This window comes from Ambystoma mexicanum, chromosome 5p, assembly GCF_040938575.1.
Source record: "Ambystoma mexicanum isolate Mex_15411 chromosome 5p, UKY_AmexF1_1, whole genome shotgun sequence".
Lineage (NCBI taxonomy): Eukaryota > Metazoa > Chordata > Amphibia > Caudata > Ambystomatidae > Ambystoma > Ambystoma mexicanum.
In genome coordinates, this window is record NC_090930.1 from 775782589 (window position 1) to 775809933 (window position 27345).

Below are 27345 nucleotides of genomic sequence, written 5' to 3' on the forward strand. Positions count from 1 at the left end.
ATATGTTTGTAGATTTAAAAAGGCATTAATGTGACCTAGATGGTCTCTATGGCGCACAGATGGTGCAAGGCGCAGTTAGCAGTCAAAACTACCTTCCTCAGCTCTTTGTGGTAGTGCCAAAGCAGACGTCCTGAAACTGTGTGAGCAATTTCAAGATTTGCGGTGTGCAAAAGGCAGTACTGGAGGGTCCTGGTGGTTTAAATGTGTTAAACAGTTTTTGAAGCATGGATCTAAGCACTTCAACTGTGAAAACACTAGGATCCCAGCTGTCCTGGCTCTTAGGGGGCTCTGGGTCCTAATCCAAGGGCCCTGGGACAAGATGGGTCCTTTTCTCATGCCCCCAAACACGGAAGAGGCTGGAACAGGACTGCATGGGCCCCTCAACACATTAAGTTCCTGGGTATCGCTGTGGCTGGCAGAGAGGCAGGTCTTGATCCAGCAGCAGGTCACCCCCAATGTTTCCTGGGGATGGTTAAGGAGCAGAGCTTTCCTCTGCCTTGGACTACATTTCTTGACCCCAAAACTGGAGACTTTGGAAAGACTGCTATCCCAACAGGGTCCAAAGGCAAAAGCCCATAGGCGATTGGGCTAAAGCTAGCAAGCTATAAGGGTCCAATCCATGTTGGGGAATCAATAGACCTTGCCTCCTGACATCACTCCCAAAGTGCTTTATGCTACAGTAAGTGGAGAGGACAGTAAGGAAAGATAGAGACAGAGAGAAACAAGATGGCAAAAACTTGTTACATCTTTAAGGGAGATACCTTTGTCTATATTAACTCTGCCCCTTCTCATCTCAATAGGATCAAAGGCCCTTTGCTATATAGCACCCTAGAGTGAGACCAAGCCTTTTCTGAATGGGCATGCCCTTTGATTCCAGAACCCAGGGCAGCTTCCTGTGGAGTAGATGTCTTTCTGGCGAGGGTGTTACCTGCCCTCAGAATGGAACAAAGTGAGGCAACCCACAAGGATACAATCTTGCTGGCTGCAGCACGACTGCTAGTCTGTGGGGAAACACAAATAAATATTCGAGTGTGATTTCAATTTGATGTGGCTGTAAAAATTATGAGAAATACAGGTATGGCTTACATTTTACTCTATTCCTGCCACCAGAACCGCATCCTCATAATTCTGAAGTTTTGACACAGGGGTGCATATCTTAAATGGAGCCCCTGCACTGTCGAGACGTTGCTGTCACAGCAGCTGTCAAATGGGCACCTGTGACCTCTGAATCTGTTTTGTGCCACTGGAGAGCAGGCACTGCAGATCAGGCTACTGATGCATCAGAGCACAAGTGCACACCATACTTTTAGCATTGAGCTTATCAAAGGGGAATCTGATCTTTTTCTCTCCATTGCTCACTCCATTTGTCTAGCCCATTTCACTTTCCACTGTTCTTGCTTTCTCTGAAAGCACTTTTGACTCTGCTTTTCGCCTGTGTCATTATTGCATTATCACCCTACATTGTTTCTCTCTTCGTGTTCAATATGTCCTGAGGTACACCTGTCACCTCTATGTTCTCACTTTCTTTCGTAATTTCTACCTCACACTGGCTCATTTGTTTTGTGTCTATTCCTTTGTCACTTTCATTTGGATTCCCTGGCTCTCTTCTTGCATCACATCAATTCTTTCATCTCTCGAAGTTTATTGTGCCAGAGGTGCAGTGCTTGGATGACTCATATTATCTCGGATTTATGCATATGCTCTTACTTTGTAATTTTCTTTGAGTGCTCTCAACCCACACAAAAGTGCAGCACTGTATAAATGTGTCTTACTTTGTATAAAGCGTGTACGATATTCGTTTCTAAAACTGAATGCATATGTTCTGAGGTATTCAAATAATAGATGAAAACTCTATTAGGAGAACGAGTAGTATCCCTCAGCTGTCCATTTTGAGATAAAAAATATCTATTTTCGTCTAAAAAATTCAAAAAGAAAATGTATAACTCGGTTTCTCTTTACCTGTGAATCAGGAAATCTGGAACTTTTTCACCAACTGCTTATCAACCGTAGTATTTCGCTTTTCAGTCAGGAAGATTCTGCCTGCAAGCCGCGCCAAAGTGATCTTGGTCTTTCGTTGTTAACGAGATCAATTCCCCATCTGCCATTTACATTTCCTTACAACAAAATAGCTTTCAACATGACCTGCCAATTGGCCCTGTTGTAGGCCTCCCTTCCAAGCAGCCCCAGCAGAGAACATGCATGCGTGACTGCCTCCAGAGCTATGTGGGTGGAGTGTGTAGGAATCTGTCACTCAAGAAGCAAAAAACTCAAGGAGCTGAACAGTGTGCTAAATCGGAATGTGCAGCGCCTCCCACGAGCAAATGGTGGATCGTGAAGTCAGAGATAATCGGCAGATCAAAAATAGAAAGAATCAAAATGGGAGAAAAGCTCGGAGGGCCTGACTAACAGCGTGTTTTTCAATGGGCCTGTGCCATTGTAAAACGCTTTTATGAATACGTCACTGAGTGTGGTCCACTAGAGTGGTTGAGTTTTAAAGATTTTAATTCCCCTTGTCTTCCTATAATCTGTAAATTGAAGGGTTCGCCAGTTACCTCTCCTTGACATTGGATAGACTGTTTAGCTGTTGCTGCCATTTGCTAATACTGTCATTTTCTGGCATCTGAACCAAGGCTCTCTGTACTCTTAATTGATTTATTGTGTTTATGAATTTCAAATTCCTACCTTGCTCTCAGGTTGTGTGCTCTTCTCCCAATCGCTAAAATATGGCGCAGAGTAGAGAAAGCAAGCAGGCTTTCTTTTCATTTGTTTTATATATCCCTCCCTTTTTGTTAACTTCTTTTTACATTGACTCCTCCCCTTTTATCCGCAGCTCTCCAGTGGACTGCCTTCCTCTGCCAGTACCTAAATCTCTTTGCTTTGATTCACTTTCTACCACACATAATTCACGTTCTACCACACATCGCCCCTCTTGCTCCCCAACTCTTAGTCTCATGCCTAAATGTCTCATTGTCCAATTATCTCTAATTTTTAGTTTAGGGAAGATACAGTGATTCGGGAAAGTTAGTGTGAGATGAATGAATAACACAACCCGTCCTTCATGGAACAAATATTGGAAAAGTGATAATCTGACAGTTTTTGAATCAAAGTAAGTGGTTGCTATAAGAAATAGCAATCCCCCAGAAAAGAAATGCCATCATTGGCATACCATGTATATGCTCTCACTGGCAATGCTCTTTAACTCAATAATATATCTCCAAGAAAGGACTGGCACCATTAAAGCCACATTTCCTTTGCCTGCCATTTTCACATTCTTCTAAAATTAAGGACAAATCTGAATCCAGCAGAAATAACAGATGGGGAGATGCATGGCCGCTTGGCTGTGGTACGTGGCAAACTGCTGTGTGTTGACCTGGGGTTGTACATCCTTTTTTGGGTTGGAGTGGGACAGAATTAGCCCACCAAGGAGATGTGCCTGGAGATGCAATGACAATATGCCCCAACTCTCCTGTGACCTCTGTATGGGAATAGATTAAGTGGGTAGTAAACGAGGGCAAGTTAGTGCTTGAACTGTAACGATGTGGGCTATCAGAAGTGTATGGTAACTAGGCCACCTGTACTTTCACGTAAGAGGTATAGTGGAGAGTATACAATTGCTCTACACATGTTTTGTCCTGATATGCATATACCCCTTGCACCATCAAAGTCGCTCCCTCATCCATGAATCTGTGGAGTCCCAGGAAACCTCAAAAAGAAGTTATTTCATTCCTCTTTGTTGACACAGTTTGCCAATTGCAAAGACTCCGCAATTGCACCCTAATATTGCTGTACCGACTACCGCAGGAATGCATCTTTACTAAATGTGCTTGACCTCTCATTGGCAAAGAATGCTAGTGGTAAATAATTGTTAAAAAGATTGATCGTATACTAATGAAATGCTCTTCTAGCTCACACACAGTCAAAATATTTGTGTGAGTAAATCTGTGATATGTTCTGATAACCATAGGTAACATACAGCTCCCCACTCAAATTTTACAGTCTCAGCCCCTCTCTTGCCATTTGGTTATTCCACCGCCGGTTTCCCTTCCTCACCACATTCTTGATGAATGTGAGAATCCAATATACTGAGGCACTGTCACTCAGAAGCAAATCAACAGATAACAGATTTTCTTTTAGCCAGGTGCAGGTGGTATGGTAAAGTATGCACTCTGTTTTGACCTTGTACACTTATCAGAACAGTACCCTCTCCACTTCCTGCGGTGGTCTCTGACCTGGACTCATCATGTTAGCCCTTAGTGCTTGATCTGCAAATATGAATCCCATTCATTTGCACAACTTGGTTACTATCAACCACAATTCTGTTGCCTATCAAAAATATATTGTTCAACACATTTTGCACACAAATCAACACATACCCCTGTTTACTAACTTGGAAATGATGTGCAGATATTTGAACAGGGATGATGGTGGTGGAAGGTGGTGGAATACAACAAATTGTGTTAGACTGATTCTACAAGGAAATATTAGGTCAGGCATATGGGCTTTTCAACAGATTACATTCCAGGCTTGGTTACAGTATTCATTAGAGAATTGGTATGGCACTCCTCAAAAGAATGTCACAACATTTGCAGCTGGAAAGCTTGACTTCTGTGAAAATAGCCTCTCCCTTTCAGAATGAAAAGGGGGATAATTTAGAAGGAAAGAGATTAGGGAATTCAGAAAAGAAGGGAGACAGGGCAGGTTTCGAAATTAAAAAGATAAGAAGATTCAGACTAGAGTACCCTGAGAAGACTAAAAAGAAAAGAAAAATGGGAGTATTTAGAATCAAAGGGATGGAGGACTCTACAAAAGAAAAAAGGGGCAGAATGCAATGAAGGAGAGATACGTTAGGTAATTAAAGAGAGGTGAAGTATGGGAGATTGCAGCCTGACATCGATACCTGTGCTTCAACAGTTTTAGGATAGCCTCACCTATCTCACCTCAGTCTTACTCCTAGCTCCTAATTTGTCCTTCTGACGCCTCAGTCTTTATCCTCACTCACCACTCCTCACACTCCATCTCCATCTCACACCTCATTCCTTCTCCTCACTCATGACAGGCTATATATATAAGGACATTATAATTCTTCCTCCTCAAAAGTCACCCTTGGTTCCTCATTCCTCTGTCTCAGTTTTCAATTCTACTCACACGTCATGCCTTAGTGCTCCTCTTTACAATCCATGCACAAGTCCACACTCCTCATCCCCAGTCATCACTCCTACTCTTCGGTCATCATTCCTACTCCCGAGTTATTAGCCCTCCTCTCCATCCCTCCTACTCCCCACTCATCATTTATTGTCCTCAAACCTTAATGTTTTCCTACAAAACTCGTGCAGTCTTCCCTTGCTGCAAGACATAAAACATGTCAATCCCTGAAAGTATTGTGTACGTGAAACACATTATTATGAATCTAAATACTATAAACAGTTGCAGGGAGGCAGTCCACATTAGAACCATGTCTGAGTGAGGAGGTTCACAGAGCAGGAGGTATGAGGATGTTTTAAAGTGTACTATAGTGTCTCCATTTCTGGGCATCCTCATTTCTCCTCCTCAAACCCCTTCTCACCCTTCATTTTCAACTCATCAATCCCCTTTACTCATTACAATTAGGAATGAAAACTGATGAATGAGGAGGATGATCAAAGTAAGCAGGAGAAATTAGAATTCCTCATAATGCACACTAGTTTCTTCGTTCTAGCGAATAAGAGTACATAGCACCCCTGCAGGGGGTCAGGTGACCTCCCAGCCAATGAGGAGGCTCAGAAGAGGGTCTTCATCTCAGGGTAAATCGCCTGTTCCGAGCCACCTCAGAGCGGAAGGTCATCACCTTTCCCATTGGGAGGAAAGTAAGTTTGCCCCCGCGCTCCCCCACACCCTCAGGCCCCAGGATCCACATCCCTCACCCACCTCCAACCACACTGACTTACCAGAGGCTTACTTGTCTCTTGTCTTCCTGGTGCCTACCCGTGGTGTTAATGGCCGCCATAAAAAGGGAGAAGAGACTACATGTAGTTCTATTCTGTCTTGTCCATGGCAACCGTCTTGTTTACTAGTTTCTTTTGAGAAATGGCAAATATGCAGGCAGGGGCATTACCACGTCTGGTAATGCCTCAGGGCTTATGTTAAGGCCCTCGCTTTGCACAGTCCTGCAACTCGGCCCAGGGCATTACCTGCCCCAGTAATGCCTCTGACCATCATGGGTTATTGCTTAATGAAGCAACTGTACTTGAATCGATTCCACAGATGGGAGAGCTGCTCCCTTAGCTCAGTGGTAGTGGCTACATGAGGTGCCCAATATGACCAAAACCATGTATTATTTACTATGATGAATTGATGTTTCTCCTATATCTTTTGTAAAGTTTCAATGGTGTGTACATTTGAAACTTCGATGAATTTACTTGTAAGCACATAGACAAAACTGTACAAGATCTGGTCATTCCAAGCACATGTTACCTTTGGACACATTGAAGGTTACAGTGAGTTGACTCACTTATGTTATGTTATGAGGACGTGCTATAGCACAGCTTTTCCCATTTGGGTGACCACTTTATGCTTCAGGTCAAGCAAAGGTGGTGCCATAGCTGTATTTTTGGCAGCAGATATGTCTATACAGTGAACTGTGTGAGGCATGTGTGCAGGGGCTTTGTGTGTTGTATATATGCCAGCGCCCGTTGTCTGTGTGATGGCTGTGTGATGTAAGGGCAGGGGCGTGGCAAGATAGTGAGAGCTTGTGATTGAGTTGGGGAGTGCAGAGAGTGCTTGTTGTGTGTGCCGTGTGGATGTGCTATTGTAGTTTTTGTTGGGTGTTGGTTCATTCCTTCTTGGTTGTGCACCCGGCTGTCTTTGAATTAAAGACTGTGGTTACGCTATCATTCTTTCATTACTCCTGTCTCGCTGCTGCACATGTGTCCTTCCACTGCTTTTTTCTGTGAGCTTTAATCATCGTGGCATAATTCTATCTGTTTTCTTTCTCACAGTAAAATTTGATAAACGGGCCATTAACCCCTTAAGTGCCAGGCTATTATTGAAGTCTGTGTAAAAAGGACGAGCATACTGTTTCACTTAGATTACAGAGGGTTGCTAAAATTCCCCAGTACAGTTAAAGAAGCATGCCAGGTATCTTTAAATTATAAAACAATGCTTCTATTTTCTAGAACCAAAATATGATCCATAGTCTTAAAACCTCAAAAATGTGTCACTGTGACGATCATGGCTGGGAGGTGTGGCATGCGCGTGTCGACTTGATAACTGGCAGAGCTGTTTGGGGCATGTTCAGGACCCAGGGAACGCTTTGCGCAGGAAACCACTCGCTGCGTCTTCCCAGTAACAGTACTCATCGACATAGTGTAGATTTGTCATAGCAGTGTTTCTCTCACTACCACCCCCCAGCACCGCCCGTCCCCCGATGTGAATTCCTCCCCACCCCTAAGGTTTCAATTACTGGATATGCCATCAGCATCTCGTTAAATGATACCTTATTACACTAAAGTGAGGCTGCGCGGGGCTGCTTCCAAGCTCGGTGGAATGAATACTGCCTTACTGCACAAGGGAAGGTCGTGTACCACGTTCTAGAATACAAACATACGCATTCCTTTGTCCCCCCGAAAATGATGCGGTCGTTTCTTACACCAGGAGCAATCAGATTTGTTTGCTTTTAAAAAGACACGCGACAGAATTTGCTGAATTTTTAAAAAACTGAAGTGAGTAATGTTCAGTGCATAATGCAATTGTTAAATTTAGCTCCTGCGTAGGAGCTGTTATGACTTGAACAGCCGGCTGCAGCCTTCATTAGGGAAGAAGCAAGCAGCTTGAGACAGGTGGAGCCGAATCAAGCTGTGAATGTGATTTGCTCGAAGCCGGTCATTAGTGTTTGGTTATCTGGTCCTACTTATTCCCTCCTTTAACCCTGAAATGATTGTTTCCCCTCTTGCCGTTTACTTTGTGTGCCTTTTTAGGTCGATGATGGTCTATGAAACTGTCGAATTCAGCGGCATGGAAATTGGCATTCTGGACTGCTAATGGGGACATGGGACTCACCGTGCCATTCAGCAGTTGTGTGGATTTCACCCGTGAACCGCAACGGAGTCAGCTAGGAAGGCACCGGGATCTAGAGCGGACATTCTGCCTTCAAGGTAAGTCTCAGGCTATCGTTGTGAGGCTTGGCTTCTCAGAGTTCTGTCGTGAAGTATGTGCATGCATGATCTGTAGACGGAGAAGCATGCATTTTTCAATGAGAGCACGTTATGATGTCATCAAGGAAAATATATTCCTCTAAAAGCGCAAGGATACTTCTGAAGATGTAAGATCAATTAGTACATGGCATCTTGAGTATTGGTGAAAGATTGAGTGCATTGTGAAAGGAGCCAGTGTGTAGCTTGAGGTATACATTTACCACGGTAAGCCATACAAAGTGGCGCGTAACCTTCCCGGTAAACTCCCGCATGGCTGCTTTCATGTTCTAATGTACCGATTTAATGATGACTTGGCCGTCCATACTCCGAATTTATCTGCCTGGGGAGAATGCAGTCTACTCAGGTTGGACAGCTATTGTCCGAAATATGGAAAGCACTCTGAAAGAAAGATCTATTTTTAACTGAGATGCCAGTCATCTCTGCTGGACACTGACTCTCCTCGACCTCAGTGTTACAGGATGAAGCCCCAATAGCAGAGCAAAGTGGCATAATTGTACTGATGTGTATTTGAAGGGCATGGCATCCACGAACAGGCGTGCCCCGCATGCTTTAAATAGGGGGATGTATGAATTCAAAGCAAACTATGCTCTAATCTTCTCTACTGAAATTGGGGCAGAGTAGGAAGAGTCGCTGAATTTGCCGTGTGCAATGGCATATCATGCTTTTTAGGACGCTGTGGTTTAGCTATCTGCTGCACAGAAATTCAAATTAAGCCAATTTAAGAGATGTTAAAACCTAATGCTGGGTCTGTTCGCTGGTGCAGGGGGATGTACTGTTGGCTATCCTAATGGAGAATACAGTGTTGATTTAATTTGGTGTTGCATATAAATCTCTCCGAGCTTCTCCCTCAAACGCTGTTTTTCTTCGCCTTATGTCTGAGGAGTGTGTGAGTGTGGTGTGAGGTGCGGGGGAGGGCTACCGAGGGAAGGGGAAACGCTAAATTATTCATGAGGCTTATTTGACAGCTGATCAGTGGGGGAGGTGTTGGGGTGGGGGGATAGCAAGGAGCAGAGAGAGAAATAATAATAGACATTAACTAAGAAAAGCCAGCGTGAGCTTCTGTAGCGCAGCCCATCGCGAGCTCAGAGCAATACTGTGCTCTGAGATCGCTTCATTAGTGCCACCTGCCAAGGGCATCGAGTCGGATTTCTAGAGAGAAGGGAAGTGGCATGGGGTTTAGGGAGAGGCTTATGATTTTAATAATGGAGCTGTCAGCTTGACGTCTGGAAATGTTGACCCGGAGAGCCTTCCTGGGAAATTTAGACTTTTTCTTATTTATATTAAATTATTAGCTCCTCAATTGATTTCCTTTTCTGCCCCACAAAGCATACTCGGCTCAGTGTGCACAGTGGCGGTCTGGATGATAGGCAAACGGAAGATTCCATTCCTTTACCCTGCCGCTCTGATTATCAGTGGGGATGCAATGACTTACCTCGTGCGAGGAATTAAAAACAAAGCCTCAACCTTTTTTTGACGTCTCGACCTTCTAGGTCACCAAACCGTGTTTTAATTTCTGCCTGGGAGGATGTCTGAGCAAAGTCGATTGAACCAGGAGACAGCGGAGGAAACTGGAAACGAACAGGAGCCAGAAACTTCTTCACCGACCACCGAGAAAAGCATCATTATTAAAACGGAAGGCCTGGAGGGAGACGATTTTCAGGTAAGCAAAGCGCGGGACAGGAAGCAGTGAAAATTTGCTGATTTAGGTGAGGCAAACAGAGTGGGGAAAGCTAGATCAAAGTCATCAATGATTCCTTCTTTCATTTATTTCTTACAATGTATTTTTTGCTCCGCTCGTTATCTTGTCTGCCACTAATGAAGACATCTCTCTATGCTTTGTTGGCTTTTGTTCCTGCTCAAAAGAAAGCAATAGTATTAATCCAGAAATCTACTTCACAATTGATGAAATGATTTTGAAAGCCCTCTTCGTGATTGACGTTTTCATTTTCTCATGCTACAGTTGATAATACCATAGCAATATGAGTCAAGCCCATCTGCGGAACGGATGATGGATACCCATTTCTTAGAAATGTTATTCTGCCAATTGCTTCCCTTGTTTTTGGGAGGAAAGATTAAGATTTGGAAAACATAAAAATAATGTCCATTTCCAAAACCATTTTCAAATACTTTATATTTTAATTTTTTTGTGTGAAAATTCTAATGCTAACTTGAAATTTGTTTTGTTTTGCTTTACACACAGAAGCGTGGTGTAAACCAGAGCCAGCAAAAAAAACGACCCAAGGTAGGCTGCCCTCGGGCTGCAGAGAGTTGAATGATTCATCATATGTAAAATGCAGGTGTTTTCTTACTTCGCAAACGTCTGAGTTTATTTTTTTTTCATATGGCATTGGCTTGTCAGAAGCCATGTCAGTCTTTTTTTTGTAACTAATTTAGTTTTTGTATTACCATTTTAGTATGGTTGGCGTATGTATGGTAAATCATATGTTGTGTGAATATATACACTCTTGATGTGTTTAGGGTATATTTATTAAATGTGTTTCCTTATTTACTCGAATATATTCTCTAGAATTTGGTGAGGTTCAAGTGGTGTATGGTCTTACTAGACCTGGTAAAGGATGGCTTCAATATTTAAAATGTGGATTTTTTTCACACACCCATACAGATATATATATATATATCTATAAAATATTTTGCATGTATTGATGATGGGGTTGCATTTTTATATTGTGAGGTTAGTTATCACTGTACAATCAATGAACACATTCCATTAACAGTTAACACGAGTACCATCACTAAGAACATTTCTGTGACAGCCTTTGACAAAACATTAATTGTACCCTGAGGCATTGACCTGCTGTTGAGGCAGAGTGAACTTATAGTTGCCCGTCCTTTCGGAGCCTTCACATATTCACTTCATACACACTGAGCATGCATTGATCTGAAACAACAGTTACCTATATCAATCTCTCATATTACAACCAGACCATTAAATGGTAGTCTAAACCAGTCCCCTTTTTACTCCCTCTCTCTTGCTGGGGCTTAAATATAATTGTCCCTCCCTAAATGGATGACACTCATAAATCCCATTTACCTATCTGACCGAGCATTGTCTGTGGACTACACATTGAAGGGATCGCTGGAGTAGCAGCACGTATTTGCACAGCAACTCCATGTCCACTACCCACAGTTACTTGTATCATGAGTTGCAATTGAGATTCATCTAAATTAACTTAGAATTATGCTTGAAAGACCCTTCGATGCTGGGGTCAGCAAACCTACTGTGATTTGCATACTGGGATCAATCATGTTCTAGTAGCTCTGATTTTTTGGATCATTATCTTGTCTTGGATATTTAACACCTATTTGGTAATCGATGTAGAGATTTGAAATGATACAGTGGACCACACGGCTCGCAATTCCAGCCACTTAAATGCAAACCAGTATGCATATGCAATGAGGGTGGCAATGCAAAAGAGGACACCTCAGAATAATCAGCGACCCATAGGATTCCAGCCTGTAGTCTTAAATCTGAATGCTGCTACTACAGCTCCGCTTAATTAAGCAGCTTTTTTGTGTGGAAGCATGCTAAGGATCTGTCCCTCTTTCTTTCTTCCTCATAGTCAGGAGCGAAGGGTAAATTGGTGCGAAGTCTTGCAGTCTGCGAAGAGTCCTACCCAAGGGCGTTTGGCGAAGGCTATCCCGATAATCAGGTAGGTCTTGGCTCGGTGTCAATTCACTGGCTGCCCAGGGCATTGCTTTGCTCTTTCTTGTGCATGATTGTCTTTAACAACCATTTTCTTTTTCTCTGGGGAAGAATGTTTTGTTTTTTAAAAAAAAGGGAGTTGGAAGCAAAATGATATCGATAGTGAAGCAAACAGGGTAGTACGTTTTATCCTATAGATGAAAAACCTATTTTAGTCTCCCCAAACGGTTAAGGAAAACATACTATAAAAAGGATTTGCAAGGTTAAGCTGGAAACCAAATTGGCAGACCAGATGAACCTGGATGTGGCTTAGTGTGATTGGCAAGCATTTGTTTAAGCACAGTTAAATTGCCCATTTCCAGCATGAATAATCATTGCTTTCTCAGATTTACAGGATTTCACCATACCAACTCAGAACAGCCGTTCCTTGTTTGAAATAGTTAATTTGTATTTCAGTGTTTTAAAAATATTGTAATGCAGTTAGTACGTAAGCTGCTTTTGCATCTAACTATGGAGGCATGAATCTTTTCATTACATAAGTAGCAGCAGATTTAGAAATCAATCAAAGTATAGCAATTGATCCCTTAACTAATTTCATAGTGTAAGGATCGAAACATGTTGGTACCATTGTGTATTTTTTAATCTATACTTCCATTGTGCAGTAAAATGCATCTGCAATAATCCGATAACTAAATGGCTATATTGGGAATAAATGCCTTAGTTTGTGAAATGGATGTAACAACAGATGTTTTTGAAACAATCACAAAGAAGCATATTTGGGCCAACTAAAGCTAATTAATAAGTGTTAGGTTTTGGGGACTGGACATACTGAAAATGGATGTGTAAATTGTTTCTGGACTAGTAATCAGACACATTTAAATCATTTTACCATTTTCATTGTTGACTAGAAGACACTTACTGCACTTCTAGTCTGATTCTTTATGAGTTTTCAAGTCTTTTGTCAAAATTGAAAATGTAGCCTATGTCATGCTTATGGGATAATCTAGTAGACATACACTACCTTAACAAATGAATTGTAATAATTTCAAATGCACTTTTGAAAATTTAGATTCATGCAATAAATATATTTCAGGAATCGAACTACTAATACTAATTTTTCAGTTCTATATATGGGTAAACATAAGAACAATCAATGGTGCTGATTAGGATCAGAACAAAGATATCACCACAGATTTGCTAATTGATTGAGAGGGTTATAGTAAAATATAATTTTGTTGGATGCTCATCTGTAAAGTGCATGCTGCGCTAGTAACTGATCATTATCACGCACTATTGTGGCATACTCAATGCATACATCCACTTTACGTGTTATGTATTTGTGAAATACAGTGTAACGTATGAGAATGTTCCTGTATGCTGGTATTTATATGCATGCCTCCACCTACACCCATCACCTCATTCAAGATGTACTGAGCTTAACTTCAGTGTGTGTACTGCTGAGAATATCGAATATTATACTAGCCGTTTTATTCCTTTTAGTGGCAATGACTGAAGTGCAGGTCTGCCGCATACTCTGAAAAATGTGTTTACCATGCTAGACTTTGAGGGACACAAAGAAGGCAGGGGTTTATGGTATCCAAGATGAATATTCCTGAGATACATTTCTGTAGTAGCGATTGAACTACTGATAAATTGAATATTCAGTGGATATCCTCTGAACCTGGCTGATTTGCGACCCGCAAGAAAACGGGCTGTACAACCCTTAGCTACACGGTCTCCAAAAAGCATTTTGTTTGTGGGATTTGCCGTCCACAACTGTCATAAAATGGTTATTTCTTGAGAAGGCAGACATTTCCTTCAAGAGCAATTCTCCACAACAAATGTTTGCCGAATTGTAATGCACCCACATAGTACAGAACATCTTATCTATCGAGGATGTACAACTGCCTCTGACCTATGTGGCTAATAGCTGTTACACCCTTGCATTCTCTGCATTATTCCTAATACTGTATTTCCTACAACAGCAAAGCTGAGGATTTGGAAGAGAACCTCAAGGTAATATTTGTCATGGGGCTTTATAGAAGCTTTCTGTTGTGCATCTCAAGTCTTGTAAACCATCATTCTACGTATGGGAGGACAGAGCACACTGTCATCAAGTCCAAAAGACACCGATTCACTTTAGGCATTTATTAATTTGTGTTTTCCTTTCTACCTGTGATGCATTTTTCCAGGTCCACTGTTTTATTTATTTTTATTTAGCATTTCTTTTAACTTTGCATTATATACAGAACAACTGTGCACGCCAGTGTGTGTTGAAATAGTTCTTCTATCCATCAAATATTATTTGGCTGCAGTTGAAAGATATTGGGCATCTTGTTACAAGCATCATATGGGGTTTCTAATGGAGATGTGCATCACACAAGTAATTGTGAGAGTCTTATGTAGTTGGGCTCGTCCTAGGGAGACTAAAACAGATATTATGTTGCATTACCCTTCCTGTATTTTAGCGACAATCCTTTTAATTCTTAATTCTAAATTTTACAAATGTGCAACTAGATTCGTTTCATGTTACCACACAGCTGTTTGTTCCTTTTAACAACCATCTGCACACGTGTATTTTGATTGTCTTCCAATATAGACCTGTACAGTGATCATCTTAAAATCATATTATTATTTATGTTTTTGGTAAACCATGCTATGAATAGGACATAAAAAATATAAGTCTGCTAGGAACCGATGAGGAATAGAAAAAAGACACCAAAAAGCCAGGAAAGAAACTCAAACGCATATATTTAAATGTACTCCACTTTTAAGCAATTAAAAACGATTGTGCCTCGTTTGGGTGGTTACTCCGTTTGGAACAGACAATTTCTTATCACTTGAAAAGGTCACCAATGAAACCTGACTCAAACAGTTCCCTCCCTTTTTTCACACTTTCCAAGGCCTGCTTGACTCTGATTGGTTCTGTACTGATTCTGTTGCATTTCTTCCACCCTCTTATCCCAAAGGATCCATATGTCTATACATCTTGGTCATTCTTCTATTATTTAAACAAGACAACCTTATGTTGTAGTTTTATTACCCATGACCATCATGTTTCATATTTTTCTGGACAGTGCAGTTTATTGGCAATACTTGAAACATAGTAAACCAATAATCAATTTTTTGATAATTCAAACGAAGCATTCAATCTAAGAATGGTCATACTGGCAGACTGTGGATCAGATTCACAAAGCGGTTTTCCGTGGCCGTTTCCGATTGTAAAACGTTTCTCGATTTTTCGTAAAGAATAATATTTCAAAACCTCGAAGCTACTTTGGGAGCTATGTTTATGTTCATTCAGTTTCATTGATATGGTATGAAAGGTTATTTATAACGCGCTTAATACCCAGAGGTTTCTAAGCACGGACCCGGGGATCGAACCTGTGGTGCTCCGCGTCGTCTTGCTTCCAAGGTGAGCACGTTGCCCCTGAGCTATCCTCCCTTACAAACGTTTGCACTTTGTGCATTCATTCGGTAGGAGTAAATAGGGCTGAGAGAATTGTGCCCCTGGTTCTGGTTTACAAAGCATTTATCAATGAGATTTCTCATTGTAAAATGCTTTTGTAAATCAGGCGCTAGTCTCTTATAATGAGCTCTTATGTTGGACCCCACTATCTTTCTCTATAAACATGAATTGAATGTTTAACCAGGTGACCCTGTTTGCCACTATGTCAGCTACAGAGATTGCGTACTGGCTCTGTTTTGGCTTATTGTTTTACCAAAATAACTTTCAATTTTGACAACAAAGAATGCCCATTTTGGAAGATGTTGAACTAATTGTGTATGTTTTATGGTGATACCTTTTGTTTTGAACACAATAGTTAAATTGTTTGATATATATGTGGAATAGGAGGACTAACGTAGCAGGATGCGTCCACATTTTTGTTAAAAAGCATACAAAGCATACATAGCATACATATTGCAACCTTTGTTGTATATTGGGCCTGTAGACATCCACTGTATGCAACCACTCACTTTGCAAATCTCAGTCACCTTCAGTGACATCACTGCAGCAGAAAATAGTTTTGGTTTTCCATTGCAGTAATGTAGGTGCATGCCCAAAAGCCCCCATGTCCAGAATCACTGCCAGAAGCAGCCCTGGCATCCTTAGCACCACAACCAGCCTCTTTGGTACTCAAACAGCCACACTCCCAGCAACGTATTTTCTGGACTCAGGGAATCCCCCTGTAAAAAAAGAAGAAAAAAAATAGAATCTTATACCTAAAGCTTTGCACACTAGTTAATTAATAGGAGTGTGTTCAAACCGAAAGCTTGACTGATTACACTTTTTGAAAACCCATGGTGTTCATAATAGACACCTTTGGGCTCCTCTATCCAACATAACATGATATATAAGTGACCATCTACTAAGGGAAATATTTCTTCTCATGGTTCTGTGATACATCATAGACAACTCAAGCTTTGCTCTCATTGTCTGTCCGATGTAACTCAGAATCCCTTGGTGCAGTATTTCCCTTAGTTGATAGTCACTCATGGAAAATCACTCATGTATACTAAACATACTATTGCCTTCTCCTGACTAACCGACTCCCCTCTAAAATCTTTTACCACCTTACACCACACACAAACCCACCAAAGTAGGCTACTACATGCTTAGATGTTAGTATGTCAACACTAACCGAGCCACGACTAAGCTCTCCTCTGTAGCCCGGTCAAACTCTCCCACATCAGCGGCTACCCAGACCAACAGTTCAATAGTCTATCAGATCTTGGGCTCTTCCCTATGCATAACATACTCCCAAGTGTCTTCGGCAAACCCTTCGAAACCAAATTGGCTCTCCGGGACGGGGTACTTCCAACCTGCACCCATCAAAATTGCAGGTTTCGCATCTGCCTTTCCCACTGTCAACCAATGAACCCCCATACCTCTTTTCTCCTACAGAGCAAAGCGCAGTAAGGTCACCAAAGTGTCAGACAGGTGCTATACATTACACACAAATGTATAATTTATATGAGTGACATCATCAATTTACTACACCTTTGTGCCGAGCAAAATGTTATTGCCACATGTGCACCAAAAGCTATTTTAATCCCCAATCATTTTGTTTGTTCCAATAGCATTTCCAGCTTCTATCGTTCACCATTAATGCAATTTCACATATGAAATTCTTGTGATCTATTGCCGCACACATAGCCGAAATTGACAGTGATATCAGAACCTGCCCCGCTTCCAATTCCAGGTCTCGCATTCACTGCCATGTTGTGTTTTTATTCATTTTTTGTGACTGCTTGATGAACCTTAATGTGCTGACTGATTGCAGGTCATTGATGTAAAAACCACATGACTGACACATTTAGAGCCAGAATACAGCTGTCTATCCTGTTCCTTTTTCTCTGCATCGGGAATCTTGTCTTCATCCATTCATTGTTTTGCAGTACCATGTCCTAATGGAGGACAGAGTGAAACTGAGGCTGTGCTTTTGATGTCAATGGCTGGGGAATGACACTCTGTTTTTGATGCCAAACTGTGTTTCGCTTAAACCACTGGATTGCATTTTATTAGTCCACCCATTTAAATTGTGCTTCCTCATATCAAGTGGAGACATATCAAGGTGACCGCCTCAAATTTTTAATCCTTGAAACACTGCCACTGTTTAAGCCTAACAATACAATTAGAGCTCTATCTGGGGCATGGATTAAAAATGTACACATAGAAAATACATGTTAAGAAAGACAAGAAACGTTTCCTGCCCCAAACAAATTAGAGTTTGATGAAGGTGTTGCAGCATTGATTGATACTTGCCAACTTAATTTTGTTTATATGTTTTTCATTTTGTTTTAAGCAGGACTCCATTCACCTTCAGCTTTCCACTTCCCCCAGCCTGCAAGACGATGACAAATACATTAAAGATGACTCTGAAAAAGAGAAAGAAAAAGATAAAAGCAAAGAAAAAGATAAAACATGTGAAAAACACAAGCTGCGAGCGCTATCAAAAGGTGAACTCCGAAGCGTTTTTTAATCACTAGACAGCGAGTTAGGCCTAGGCTTGAGGTGCAGTTGCTGTAAGAGGAGGCTTTCTAATTGACAGTTATTAACATTTAACATGTTTATAATTCAGATTGAATTTCAATGGCATGTAACATTTAAATGTTTATTTTGTGCACAATTAAGAACTACAATTTCATAATGGGGCTGCACCTTGCCAGGAAGCTTTTCAGAAACCTGGGGTTAGATATCACATTCTGGAATGGGTCTTCATTGGGGCCTTAATGTCTTATTGTAATTTTGGAAGTTCCATACTGTTCTTGGCGTAATTGAGGTTCAGGCTGTATGTTGTTTAAACCAATTCTAGGTATTCGAATGTATGGTAAAGGACATGTGTCTGCAACATGCAGTGTGCCACATGTTTGGACTGCAACTCCCATGACCCCTCATTATTTGCTATTCTGGTTAGAGCATACAGGGATCCCCACTGTTGAAGGTGGTTGGCCTGGATGTGCATAGGTATGAACTGGGGTGGTTAGTTTGTATTTTGAGCTCTAAATTCACACTTCGGATATTACACATGCACTTCCACAACCATCCACATGCCAATTACCATGCACTTCCACAACCATCCACATGCCAATTACCATGCACTTCCACAACCATCCACATGCCAATTACCATGCACTTCCACAACCATCCACATGCCAATTACCATGCACTTCCACAACCATCCACATGCCAATTACCATGCACTTCCACAACCATCCACATGCCAATTACCATGCACTTCCACAACCATCCACATGCCAATTACCATGCACTTCCACAACCATCCACATGACAATCAAGAACACATGCATCAGATCAACCCGCACCTCTTACAAATGTCCATGTTAAAATGAGGCATTTGTTCAGTCCCACACAAGATTTACGGCCCAATTCATGGAATATTTACCCGGTTCAAAGTGAATTTGCACTGCTGAAAAGTGACTTTACACTTTAATGGAACTGTGCAAAGTGTATTTTTGGCGTGCAAAGTCCGGGCAAAGTCATTTTGTACTGCAAAAATGATTGCGCTGGCTTTGCCGAACGTTGCACGGCAAAAATACACTGTGCACAGTTTCATGAATCAGGGTTTGTGTCGGCAGTGCAAAGTCAATTTTCAGCAGAGCAAATTCACTTTGAACCGGGCAAATATTCCATGAATCGGGCCCTTAATCATTACATTTTATTTGAAAAGTGAACAAATAGAACGACTAATCCTGACAATATGAACATAAACTATTAGGGTGAAATACCTGGATTGAACTGTTAAATGCTTTTTTTAAATGTAATGTGTACTCAGTGTCAGCATATATTTCACCCAGGTGCTCTAGTTCGACATGAAGAGAGAGCCTATTTCCACCCCACTTGTAACCAAGGGGTGCACAATGCCTTGCCTCCTTCTCCTTTCCTATCTCAATATTACCCCATGATATGCTACAACATGAGTAAAGGGAAATGCTTCAGAGCTGGGCCAGCAAGAGGTGAATACAATCAGCAGCCAGCATAAAGCACACTAAGGTGCTTGCTCTTCTTTTATCGTAGTTCACAGTGGGTAAAGGCCCCATGCACAGCAGGTCTTTCAAGTGGCCCCAAACTCAGCTGTACACGTTTTAGCCATGACATGTTTCCTCACCAAAAGTCTGATTGTTTGTGTTGTGCAGATTATTCAATCTTCCATGTTCTCACTTGTGCCAACATGAGTTGGGCAAGCCCTCACATTAAGTTCTTTGTCACTGAAGAATGCTATACCCAATAACATATATTTTCTTTGTTGTTGCATTCATAGTTTATAGAAAACCTTACACAATGGTTTAAAAATACAACAAATATGTACAATTCCTCCTAGCGTAGTACCATCTAAAATATCTTAGACCACATTTAAAAGGAGATACCTTTGATCTTTTGCATCGGCATCACAAGTCAATCAGAATACAGTCACGTATACCCAATAATATATCCACATGTAGTTGGAGAAGTGGACGTCTTTTAGTTATACAGACTTAATTAAAACAGCCAAAAAAAAACACGATGGCCTAATATGAGAGGTTTTGTAATCCTTTTATATCTAATATAATCTGTGTTTAATTGTATTTATTGATTTAATTAACAACATGGTATAAAATAGAGGGGACTCATCCGCCCTGTACCAGATGTACAGAAACAGATGTTCTGCCTGGGCTACACAATTAATCGTTTATTTTTCATTTGTTTTTATTGGTTGCCATGCCTCTCATTAAACAAACAGAAATGGTACCAAGATGCCATATTCCATTATACCCAGGGACCACAGAGGCAACCTTTGTATATACCTAGTTGTGTGAAAGGTACTGTTTGTAAAATCTTTGTATAATTGTTCCTGGCCCTATACTTTGTATCACAACTTGCAATGCAAATGTTTACTGAGCCAACATGCAGCTGCCTCTATTTTTAAAACAAATCTTACAAATTAGGGTAGGGTAAGTTATCCGGGGTAAGTTGATTTAATTTAAATAGCCCACCTTCCTAGTACATTGAAGACATTTGTATTTTCTTCATTTAGCTGTAGTTGTGTTTTTTTATTTGTTCGTACGAAAATATCAAAAGCTTCTTGTTAACATTCCAGCAAGTGCCATTTGTGCGCAACGTGTCTTACCAGCATGAGTTCTTTTTCAAGGACTGCATTTGTCAGTCTTCCTCGCTGAATTCATGGGCACCAATATCAAGAGGTTTATGTACAGTCTTTAAAAAAAAGCAGGCCACATTTCTGGTGGCATTACCATGCACCACAAATGATCTGTGACCTAATGAGGGCAACCTGTTGCTTTTGCTGCTGCTTGTTATGGTCAGCTAGAAACAGTTTTACATACGGACGGACCCCTGGTAGCCAAAGACTAGCATTCCCTAAAAATGAGGCCGGGCTCGTTTCATGGAGCGCCGCTTAAAGATCATCCACAGCTGCGCGAGTTACGGGGGCCGGCTGGGCCATCCACTATCTCCAGAAGATGTCCCTCAGCCTTTCTTGGTTCTCTTTGCCTGTTGCCCCGGTGTTGCTTAGTCTCTATAGGAGGATGCGCTTGAACCAAAATGAATACAATTTTGGGGATTCTGTGCACATATGCTGACTATGGGATTATGTGATGCATGACGGGGGAAACGTATGTGTCACTGAACATTGTTAATGGCACTGAGGATGGTCTTGAGGCGATGCCGTGAAAGTGTGGCATTACGTTTACAAGCCAGCATGAACTGCAAAAGAACGCATCACAGGTCTCTCAACAGGGAAACTATGGCATAGTAGCCCCCTTATACGTCATGCCATGTTTTTGTATTTTAAAGTCACTGCAAATACGAAAACACTCAAATGTGCAGCCGACTGTAACAATCAAGACATCTGTACAATGGATAAGTGCTAGCATATTATATTTTATATGGAGTCTTTTCCTACAACTGTATCTTTAAATTCTTTAAAGCACCACAGTACATACAGAATTAATATATTTTTGTTTGAGATAAACTCACTGTACAATGTTTGTATCAACACCAAATTGTTGATCTTTGTATTTGAAATTGTTGTATTGTGCATTATCTTTTTTACAGGGAATACATCACTTCCAGAAGTTGCATGCATGTTTTATTTTTATTTCATGATATATATATATATATAAGCAAATATTGCTCTGTGGACGAGCCTTGAATCAATGATTTAGTCATTCATAATGAGTGAAATAAACAATGTATGTAACTCACTGGAGTGGTGTATTCCCTTTATTTCAAATACAGATGGTAATGTGTTGGGCTGTTAAATGGGTGCACCCTTACACTGTGTGGTGAGTAAAAAAAAGTGTACGTATCAAACATATCTATGTATAAAGAACATTTAGATCCTTTTAACACATCCATCCTCCCATTTCGGAAACCTTAATTCTGATGGTACTTCACTGTCTGCCTTATCCTTTTTTACCCACTACTGTTAGGTATTTGTGTCCCTCTCGGTCGGTCAACAAGCATTTTGCTAATATTTTCTCATCACTGGCATAGGGCATTATGAATACTCATTTCCCATCATAAATTTTCAGCCCCTTTCCCATTGTCATATTAATTTTTGTCATGACATTGTGGGTCTGGCATTACTTTCCTTTTTTTTAAAAAGCAGTGTGTAGTCTCAGGTGACTTAGAACGTGCCCATATACCTAAATCAAGAAGTCACTCCTTCGGATGAAGCCTTCCCCTTGGCTCTAGTTTATTTTTAGATGACGTGAGATGCCTGTTCTTAACACTACTTATACAATTTGTGGAATGACAACTCAACCACTTCTTTTATACTGCTAGACCTTTTTTCACTATGGTCTGCTGGGCAATAGTATACTTGATCGTGGCCCAAATTGACCTTTCAAGAATGTAACATTATTTTGTTTACATTCTTTACGAATTTCGGTCAGTTTAAATTAAGGCACGCAGCAGACATGTGCGATGACCTTGTGTGTTTCCGAATAGGACACGCCATGCAAGAGGGTTCTATATATTGGGTTCAGTAGAGCTGATGTACTCTAATAACGCCACATATTAAAGATCACCGACTTTATTTAGAGCTATTAAGCAAGAATCGGTATACCATCCAAAAGGATAAACCAATTTCATATGAGAACGGCCCATAACAAGAAGGGACAATACAACTTGTGACCATTGCCTTGAGAAATACCCTGTGCCGCAACACGTATTGGCTGAACTGTTTTCACAAAGTGTACTTGAATTTAAGCTGCATTTCTGTTTCAACAAATGAAAAGATCACCTCTATAGAATTATTTATCCAAGTCGAGCGGGCCCTTAATATGATGAATGATAAGACACCAATCCATAACAGGTTGTTTGTACTTTTGAGATTGGGAGTGGAGCCTCGAAGTTCTAGTTGCGCAGCATGTCTGCTATTGACATTCAAAGACAAGAGTGTACTGAGAGTCGGTCATACTCACCCTTCAGTCTTCAATTTAAATTAAATATAGATGTGGGGTGGGGTAAGGGAATAGGTCAAGGTGGGGGGAGGTGGGGGACGGATAGGGGTCTCAGCCCACATAAAAAAAAAAAACGAATTTGTCAAATGTGAGAAGGTCAATTTCTTTCAATCAAATAGACATAAACCATCTTCTGGAGCAACTCTAGTAACTGGATACACCACATTTGATTGTTAGCAATAGGAACCACACACTCATGTTGGTTCCACAGCTAAATGCCATCTGTGCGGTGAAAATATGAAGCTTTAGTTGAGAACGTTGTGGTTAAATGCATATTAGAGGGGTTGATATATTATAAATATATGAGAAGTGTCATAGATCTGCTTAGGCTTAATGGATATGAAGAATACAATACAAAATATTCAAGTCCCAAAATCCCTCACGGAAAGTAAGTTTTCAATCTCCTCACTCAATCAATGGCTAATGGTTTTAAGAATTGCACCACTAACGACTAGATCATTTGCATCACACATGATTTCTCCACTGCAGTACACCGCCACAATAGAACACACTACATACAGCATCCTAATGCCTGAGTCCCAGTTAGCATCCTGCTTGCACCCCTCCCACCATCATCCTGGTCTCTCTTTGTACCTGCAGTACTCTCAAACCATAATGCCCCATAACCCTCCCAATGAGGCATACTTATACACCATATGTATACCTCATACCTCTTTATTGCCCTGATGCCCCTGGACCTGCGAAGCTCCCTCAGATTCCCACTCCCCCTCAATCTCCTGATGCCTACCTAGCCAGCATTCACCTGGACCATGATGTCGCTAAACGTTTTAGTAACCAGCTGTCATGCTACACTTCATAATTGTCAGGCCCTAAACAACTCACAGGCAACCCATGTCCTCCACCCCATATCAACAAATAAATGGCTACCCACCACCTGCGTCATCTCCTGAATGCCCACTTCAGCATCACTTTCTGTTGCTTGCTTTCCAAAGTGGAGTGGAACTGTCATAGTGTCCACTGGTCCACCTTGACAAGGATCTCTAGCCTCTCTCTAAAAAGACACCATGGCTCAATGTATCAAAAGACATTACAAGAAGACTAATGTTGTAAGTCATGGATTACCACCAGAAATGCCCAAGAGGAAGTCATACAGATGAAAACCAACATTTCCATCTTGTCCAATGGTTCGAAGTCAGACTGTGACCTATGTTGGAGATTTTTAAGGATCTCTATGTTCTGTAATTCTTTAACACCTACATTCTCCAAATGTTGTGCTGTACATGGCAGGATTTCAGTAAGGCTGTCACATCGTGATAAATTGTTGTCTAGTGTCAACCTTTTTAACCAGGCTAGATCAAATCTTATATCTATAAACGTTGGGTTATTCACCCCTCCAGTGAGTCCTTAATGAAGTCCTAAAGCTATGGAAACTCCTCCATTGCTCATGATGGAATAGAACCGCCTTCTAAATCCATGACTTATGATGAAGGACCTGTTCGATTATCTGTTCCCAGGCAATCAGTTTAAATATTCCTACAAGAGGAGGAGTTAAAAGGACATGCATGGGAATTGGCTTGTACGGCAGCTGCTTTTGTGCTGGGACCATTTTTAATTGCCATATAGATTTCATCCCCTATTTGAGAAATCATACTTGGAAATTAGGAATTACTTTTTTCACATTCCTTTGAAGACAGAAAATATACATGTGATCAATATAAATGGGTCTAAACTGAAAATTAAAAAAAATAAAAACACAATTGAAGATCTTGTAGCACAGGCCCTCTTGCTCTTTGTCTATTTCATCATTTAGTTGTAAAATACTTCCATGATATCAATTGCAGCAGTCTTAAAGTAGTTTAAGATGATGGAGGCTTTACGTACTCTACTAGAGATTACAAAGCAACCCGTATCCCCAAACCTACACTCACAAATAGGTGAGCCAAGACTCCTTGATATCCCCTTTGCATTACAGTTAGGCAGCTGGCGACCTAAGCTCAAGGCTTTACCACCACATTAGTTCCCACTATGCAAAAAACAGCAAGAACATAACACCAAATCAGGGTTAGTTTTTACATTGGAACATTGTTTTCAGTGCTTACTATTAAACGTTTTGGGATGGAAGTTAGAGCAAGAAGGTATTTCCTACCAGATGTTTATTGTATTTTTACATATTTGACCTTATGCAAAGATCCCATTCTAATTTTGCAAATTCTTCAAATTATCACATCTCCTTTTATGTCTTGCAAGGCATGATCTCCCAAGACATGTTATCTTGGAACCTGAAATGTCCTCTGTAGCACAGTATACTCTGTTAGCTTCAGATTGCATATAGTGTCCAAATGGGATAGTAAGGTCCTGGATCGTCTCACCAGTACTTTCTGTGAACACAGTGTGGGGAGATGAAACATCTTAATGCAAGATAAGGCATTGCTGAAAACGAAAACATGTGGTGAGTTCCTTAGAGAGACGTTTGTCCTCACTTTTTCAAATGGCTGCCTTTTGGAGATGGCTTCAAATAAGTATCTCCAACATGCTTGATAGGAGTCCTCAGTAAAGAAAATAAAAGTGTTAACAGATTTTGAAAAAGAAACATTGGGCCTCATTAGCTACCCCCTTACCACATACCGGGTCCGGGTTCTCAGAATGGGTAGTTACTGGGTCATTCCAACCTTGGAGGACCCAGTAAATCCCCATTTTGAGAACTATTCCCCATTCCCATTTGAGCCCCCATTGGCCTCAATGGGAATGGGAAAGTAGCTAAAAACGGTACCGCAATTTGCGGTACCGTTATTAGCTCTGAAGTCCCTTAGCGGGTCCCGTCCTTAACACCTGGTCAGACCAGGCGTTAAGGAAGGGACCCGCTAAGGGACCTTGGAATATGGAGGTAAGGGATTACCGGCACCGGCACCCTTACCGGTGCCGGTAATCCCTTACCTCCTACCTCGTAATGAGGCCCATTGTGTTTGATCTTTTTTGGTCAAAGCTTGCTCAAACACTTTGATTCAGCTATATAATGATTTGGTTCTTCTTGCATAAAAGGCCAGATTGGGAAACAAAAACACTACACCAATGTGGTATTAGGGCTAAACAAATGACTGGCAAAGTTCCGTTTCTACAGTGCAGTTGGCATAGCATGACTTGGGACATAACTGAGCTCTTTAGATGGTCTTTTCTGTGACCAGTAGATGCTAATCTGGTGAATCCCTCCTTGCATCAAAACTAGACAGGTACCAAGTACTGCCATCCTGAAGTTAAGTTGGTCTCACATCTTCAAAGACAAAGCAGCAGTGTTGTATTGGTCAAGTGAATCAATGAGAAGTTCAAGCTGTCCCATGAAACAGTCTTCAGTCTTCCATGTACTAAAGTGAAGTTGGAACTCTCTTTCAGCTGGTGGGTGTCCTTGACCCAGCAGATGTTCAAACTCCCACAGATTTTCAGTTCATAGGAAAATTCAAGTTCATGAGTTGTGTAGCTTCTAACAATAATCCATAAGAAGAAATTGTGCTGAAATAAAAAGTAGCACTCCAAAAACATTTTATTCCCATATCCGCCAAGGAGCTGTACACAAATATGTGTCTACTAATTGTCCTTTAGAAAACAGATATTCAGACTTACTTGAGATTTTCTCAGTATGTGGAATAAAGGGACAGCTGACACCTATGTTTCAAAAGTAGTGGTAACCCACTACAGGACATCTTCCAGCCATTGCTTAGGTGTCATATGAAATTAATTTCAATCTCTGTACAGAAACACTCACCTAACCCTGCCCGGGACTAAGACCTAGGTTGTCCCTCTGGAATTCAAAAAGTAGCTGCAGTTCTCCTCTTGGAAATATTCCAGACAGGTCAATGGGTAAATAAAATGGCTGCCTGGAAATATTATGTTACAGAGTTTGTAAGATTACTGATTTGCTTTTGCTTAAAGTTTCTCTAAAATGGGCAGTTGATGTATACATTTTATAAAAGGCTATAGCTGTCTTCCAATTTTCCTACAGGTGGTACTCCTCAAAAACCCATGTGAGTAGCTACATATCAGTAACCTACGTGGTTTAAACATTATATCTGCTGCATGCAGTTCAGTTAGCATTTTGGTTTCCAAATTAATACTAAACAGACCATATACAAGTGCATCATCTTGCACTCCATATCACTAAATCTTCTCTCATGTTACCAGTGGAGATGTAGTTAAAAGGTTGGTCTTTTATCTTGAAACACATTAGGTTTCTGGCAAAGTCACAGGCCAGAATTCTCCCTGCTTGTCAAAATAAAAGTAAAGACCAGGCCAATTATTTGGATATACACATTGTACATTAGCTTAGAGAATGTGCTTGCTTGGTTCTTTGCAGTGAATCCAAAGACACCAGGGCTAGCTAACCCGTCTCTCTCCAGATGATTTGTCTACAACACCCACCAGCCCCTGCCCGCATAGTTAGTGGTAAGCGATGATGGGAGTAGCCAAAACATCTGAAGAGTTACAGGTTGTGCACCCTTCTCTAAGCTAACTTGCTCATCAGAAATGGACAATTGCACCAGATATTTCAGTAAG

At 41.0% G+C, this 27345-nt stretch overlaps 1 protein-coding gene across 6 annotated transcripts in view; it reads left to right on the plus strand.

The window, feature by feature from the left end:
* Positions 1-27345, plus strand: part of ARPP21 (cAMP regulated phosphoprotein 21) — a 443564-nt gene that overhangs the window by 94179 nt on the left and 322040 nt on the right. For 4 of the 6 annotated variants that reach the window (XM_069613189.1, XM_069613192.1, XM_069613193.1 and 1 more), the window contains exons 2-6: positions 7953-8129; positions 9680-9849; positions 10390-10431; positions 11771-11860; positions 17661-17814. In XM_069613189.1, coding sequence (XP_069469290.1) covers positions 9715-9849; positions 10390-10431; positions 11771-11860; positions 17661-17814 — 421 coding nt within the window. In that variant the 5' untranslated portion in view covers positions 7953-8129; positions 9680-9714. Of the gene's footprint in view, positions 1-7487; positions 7698-7952; positions 8130-9679; positions 9850-10389; positions 10432-11770; positions 11861-17660; positions 17815-27345 lie in introns of those variants that run through there. The other 2 variants (XM_069613190.1, XM_069613191.1) reach the window with 2 other exon arrangements.